Genomic DNA, 5,294 nt, shown 5'->3' with positions numbered 1-5,294 from the left:
TCTCTGTATCCTTCCTGAATATTCTATCCTGATAATTTAACAGACATACGGACTTTTCCTGTTCATTTTTATGGTGTCATTTTTATACGATATCATAGCAAATTTCCTCACTGTAGTTCAACCTTCCTGGGATTGCAATGACCTCTCAGTATGACCTACTGTTATGACCATCAACAGCATCTGACCATGAATACACTTGAAGCTGGAAGACTCCCTTTTCCAGGGCTGAATCCACCCCATGTGGGTGCTAGAAGTTTGATTTTCCTGGGTTTCTATCTCCTTCCTTTCCTGCTGCTGTAGCCTGAGGTCCCAGCTTCATCCTGAGCTGTTCCTTATAAGGGACCCGTTCTGCTGTTTCATTTGCCCTGTTGTTAACATTCTTTACTCAACTCTCTTTTTCTAATATTAGTCTTTGGAATTCCCAGATGGCTCAGGTGGTAAAGAATCCACTTGCCATGCGAGAGTCCCAGATTCAACCCCTGGGTCAGGAAGCTCCACTGGAGAAGGCAATGGAGTATTCTTGCCTGCCACTCCAGTATTCTTGCTTGGAGAATTCCATGGAGAGAGGAGCCTGGTGGGTTACAGTCCATGGGATCTCAAAGAGTCAGACAAAACTGAGCAACTAAGCCCACACACACTTCACAGCAAAAGTCAGTAGATTACAGTGGGGGATGAAAAACTCATTTATCTCCTGGAGTGAGACCAGAAACAGGCAGGAGAAAGCCCAATATGCTACATTCTGAAAGCTGCCAGATTGCACAATCTAGGAAAATTAGATGTGAGTGAAGAATAACACTGCTGTTTTGAATGCTGTGTTCTGAGGGATTTCCTGTGTCAGGAGGGATTTCCCAAACTTTCTTTCCTTCTTTCTCTTTTTTGCTTCCACCCTACCGGGGTCCAGCCCCAGTTGGATCCAGGGATATCCTCAGGGTGACGGCGTTGGCGGCGGGGGGTGGGGGGAGGAGAAAGAACGAATGTTGCAGTTAAGAAAATAGAGGAGAGAAAGAGGTTGATATTCCTTGGTTTACGCAGAGAGCCAATAAAGCCCCTGCACAGGTCTTGCTCTGTTCACGTAGGCCACAGGTGTCTTCTCGGTGTAGCAAAGGCACCCCACCTTGGGCACCTTCTCAAGAGGGTCTTAGGAGTCCGGGCAGGAAAGTGAACTCAGAGGCCCCCTGTACTCCAGGGAGTCAACCTGAAAAGGAAAGAGAAAGAGAGAGAAAAAAGAATGACACGGGGTGACCAAGCTTCGGTGAGCAAGGACCACAACTTTATTTTCACAGAGAGCTTTTATACCTTAGAGAATAATGAAAGATGGAGAGTCATGCAGGGTCAGCACCCCTGACCCTTATTGGAACCAGGCTTTCTTTCTGCATACCTATCTGTATACACAGGTCTTAGGTGATTTACATCATCTTCTGGCCAGGAGGCCTGTTAACATTTTACGACCCTTTTTTCTGATAAAGGTTAATCAACCAGAAAACTTATTTTCTCTAAAAGTGTTGTTCTTTCTAAAGTCTGGCACCACTCTCAGACAGCACTAAATAAAGTTACATTCTTATGGAGCAAAGGTGCAAGGGGTTGTAACAAAGAAAAAATGTATTAACCCAAAGGTCTAATGTCGCTAACACCAAGGCTACTATTTATTTTTCCATATATCAACTATATTAATTAATGCATTCCCAGGCACATAACAAATAAGAGATATGAAAACTTGGCAGCAAGCACTGGCTCAACAATGAAACCCTACACCAACACTATTCTAATAATTTTAACTCCTTGTAAGGCTTTATATTAAGCTTCCCATGCCTCTCGCAGTTGGGAGGCTGTAAACAATCACATCAGTTCAGTTCAGTTCAGTTCAGTTCTTTTTCATTCTCCTCTTTCACTTTCATCAAGAGGATCTTCAGTTCCTCTTCGCTTTCTGCCATAAGGGTGGTGTCATCTGCATATCTGAGGTTATTGATATTTCTCCCAGCAATCTTGATTCCAGCTTGTGTTTCTTCCAGTCCAGAGTTTCTAATGATGTACTCTGCATATAAGTTAAATAAGCAGGGTGACAATATACAGCCTTGAGGTACTCCTTTTCCTATTTGGAACCAGTCTGTTGTTCCATGTCCAATTCTAACTGTTGCTTCCTGACCTGCATACAGGTTTCTCAAGAGGCAGGTCAGGTGGTCTGGGATTCCCATCTCTCTCAGAATTTTCCACAATTTATTGTGATCCACACAGTCAAAGGCTTTGGCATAGTCAATAAAGCAGAAATAGATGTTTTTCTGGAACTCTCTTGCTTTTTCCATGATCCAGCGGATGTTGGCAATTTGATCTCCGGTTCCTCTGCCTTTTCTAAAACCAGCTTGAACATCAGGGAGTTCACGGTTCACGTATTGCTGAAGCATGGCTTGGAGAATTTTGAGCATTACCTTACTAGCATGTGAGATGATGCATAGTTGTAAAAGTCTGGATAAACCTATCAGGCAAGTTAGAGAGCCATCAGAGGGGTTTGAATTGAAACACTCCTATTATGCCCAGGAGATTTATTAACTAGAGCTCTAAGTTGATTTTCTCCAGAGAAAGGTGGTGTTAATGTCAGAAGAGTTGGTGAAAGGCATAAAATAATAGGACAGACAGATTCTGGTTTTGGGGTAGATGCTCAAGCAGGTCCGGAGGGTCCCTCGAGTCTTGATTCGCCTTTGCTTGTCAGGTCTCTTCCTCATGACCTTTGTCATGGGTGGGATCTCCCGTGCTGGCTCCCAGCATCTCCCCCTTTTTTATTTTTTAAGACAACCAGATGTAGTTCAGTCGTGAGCTTCTGAATGTTCTGTTGAAGAGTTCTAACAATACAAGGAAGAATAATTATGAGAAGCAGAATTAGAGAAGCCACAGCAGCATAGCTAAAAATAGTAGACAGAATGTTTTTTCCTGAAATAAAGTTAGAAAATCTATAGGAAGCTACTCCTGCAGCAGTAAAATCTAATCGGGAGTGTTCCAGGGTTGTTATTTGATTATGAAGTTTCCCTAAATCTAAACTGATGTCAGAGCTGTTCCAGACACCTGAATTCTGATTTTTAATCTTTTCCCAGCTATAATCTGTCTCGTTCACTTTCAGGGTTGTTACACATACCCACCGGTAGTCGGCATGACAGGACAGTGCCAATTTCACTTTTAAAGCCTGTAATTCAGTCCCAATATGTATTATTGCTTCTTATAGGGTGCCTACCCTCTTTTCAAGTTTTCTGTCTATAACTTATTGTGTTGCCAGTGTTAAGGAAACATTTTTAGACATAGTATCAACATATTGAGCAGTATGTACTTGTTGAGTCAATGATGTTGCTGCCACAGTAACAGAAGTAATTGCAGTTATTAAAGCTGATATTCCCAAGATAAGTAAGCCCACAAACTGTCATGATCGCATTAAATCGTGTAGTTGTTGTAACACAGCAAGACCATTGTTATCATACCAATAAGTGGTTACAGTCACAGGCACCATAAATTAGGGTGAACGTTGTAAAAGTCTGGATAAACCTGTCAGGCAAGTAAGAGAGCCATCAGAGGGGTTTGAATTGAAACACTCTTATTATGTCCAGGAGATTCATTAACTAGAGCTCTAAGTTGATTTTCTCCAGAGAAAGGTGATTAAGGATAGCACCCATTAATGTCAGAAGAGTTGGTGAAAGGCATAAAATAGTAGGACAGACAAATTCTGGTTTTGGGGTAGATGCTCAAGCAGGTCCGGGGGGTCCCTCGAGTCTTGATTCGCCTTTGCCCATCAGGTCTCTTCCTCATGACCTCTGTCATGGGTGGGATCTCCTGTGCTGGCACCTGGCACCACCCCCTTTCTCATTTTCTCCACTGGCCAAGGGTCAGTATATAAAGCACCAGCCCCGTCTCCCAGGCAGGCAGCACAGGCAGCTCAGCTTCACCAGGAGCCTCAGCAGCAGGTCACAGCCAAAGGTGAGGTGCTAGAACTCTCCAACACTTTCCCTCTTCAGAAACTTTCTCTTCAGCAGCATTCTTGTGCTGCAGCCTAGCTCTCTACTTCCTTCTTGAATCTACTATTCATTCTGACCATTAGAATCCACCAGATGTGAGCACTTCAGGGAGTAGGGCTCTCCTTGTCTGCATCTCCTGCGCAGGCAGTGATGGGGTGAGCACACGGGCCACAGACACCTGTGCCTCGTTCACCTCGTCTCGTATCACAGAGAGAGGCAGCAGGAACAGACTCCTCTTGCCTTTGGGAAACTTGCAGTATAGCTGGGTTTCTGGCTGATAGAGGATGACTGGACTGGAAAGTGGTTTATGCTAAAATCACATTGCAATCCTTCATGCAGGAAATCACTGGGATTCCAAGATTTCATATGGAAGTGAGAGCTGGATCCTCTGTGTTACAATCTATCGTCTATCTATCAATCAAGATAAAATTCAGAGGGGTTTATGTTTGGAATGTAAGAGTGTATCCACATTACAACTCAGCCCCAAGCCCTGTCATTCTTGGTTGAGTCCACTCATCTCTTTGTTGCAGGATGAACCTTTCCACGGGCATCATTTTCTGCTTCCTGATCCTGGGCGTCAGCAGCCAGAGATTGGGGACATTCCTCAAGGAAGCTGGTCAAGGTAAAGACAAAAGGATGGGCCAGGGGAGGCTTTGTCTGCTTCCAGGCTGGGAGTATTCTATATCCACAGCCTTTCTCAGTATTGTCCTTCTTCTCAAGCTCTGGTCAGAGCCTTTCCTGCATCTTTCCAGGTGGAGGTTCATTGTATAAGCAAACATCCCTTAAAGAAAGAGCATTGACCTCTTCTTCACACATATCACACACTTCCAGAAACAAAGTTCCAACAGACTTAGAATGAAATTAAACAGAATAAACCTTGCACCAAGTGTGATATTCACAACTTCAGATCAGGGAAGTTAAGTGAGAAGTAAAGAAGTATTCATTTCAAGCCAATATAATAATCTCCAAGGGCTTAATCAAAGGCTGAAACCTAAAATCAGTGGGAGGAAATGATTTATTTCTCTTTCACCAAAACACAATCCCATTCATCTCATCATTTTCTTTTCCTCCCAGGGGCTAAAGACATGTGGAGAGCCTATAAAGACATGAAAGAAGCCAACTACAAGGGTGCAGACAAATACTTCCACGCCCGTGGAAACTATGACGCTGCCCAAAGGGGACCGGGGGGCGTCTGGGCTGCTAAAGTGATCAGGTACCAGGGCCCCTGGGGATGCAGGGATGGGTGAGCAGAGCTTGGCTGCCTTGGACAACCTGGAGGGGCCAAGCCCTGGAGAACTTTCC

The 5,294-nt window shown here is 44.1% G+C and overlaps 1 protein-coding gene across 1 annotated transcript; it reads left to right on the top strand.

Annotated features, from left to right (window-relative positions):
- Window positions 1-3,902: 3,902 nt before the first annotated feature.
- LOC120859704 (serum amyloid A-3 protein-like) lies at window positions 3,903-5,258 on the top strand. The gene is made up of 3 exons (XM_040235707.1): window positions 3,903-3,954; window positions 4,523-4,614; window positions 5,067-5,258. The coding sequence occupies exons 2-3, from the start codon at window positions 4,524-4,526 to the stop codon at window positions 5,237-5,239; spliced, it is 264 nt and encodes an 87-aa protein (XP_040091641.1). The 5' UTR covers window positions 3,903-3,954; window position 4,523; the 3' UTR covers window positions 5,240-5,258.
- The last annotated feature ends 36 nt before the right edge of the window (window positions 5,259-5,294 follow it).

The sequence above is a fragment of the Oryx dammah genome, unplaced genomic scaffold, assembly GCF_014754425.2.
Source record: "Oryx dammah isolate SB20612 unplaced genomic scaffold, SCBI_Odam_1.1 HiC_scaffold_2439, whole genome shotgun sequence".
NCBI classification, from domain to species: Eukaryota; Metazoa; Chordata; class Mammalia; order Artiodactyla; family Bovidae; genus Oryx; species Oryx dammah.
Note: the sequence above shows the minus strand (reverse complement) of the source record. Positions and strands in the feature narration are given on the sequence as shown.

Excerpts from the sequence above, each read along its gene's own strand:
- LOC120859704 (XM_040235707.1), top strand. The coding sequence starts at position 4,524 with ATGAACCTTTCCACGGGCATCATTTTCTGCTTCCTGATCCTGGGCGTC. Across the intron at positions 4,615-5,066 it reads CCTCAAGGAAGCTGGTCAAG|GGGCTAAAGACATGTGGAGA; the intron begins GTAAAGACAAAA and ends TTTTCCTCCCAG.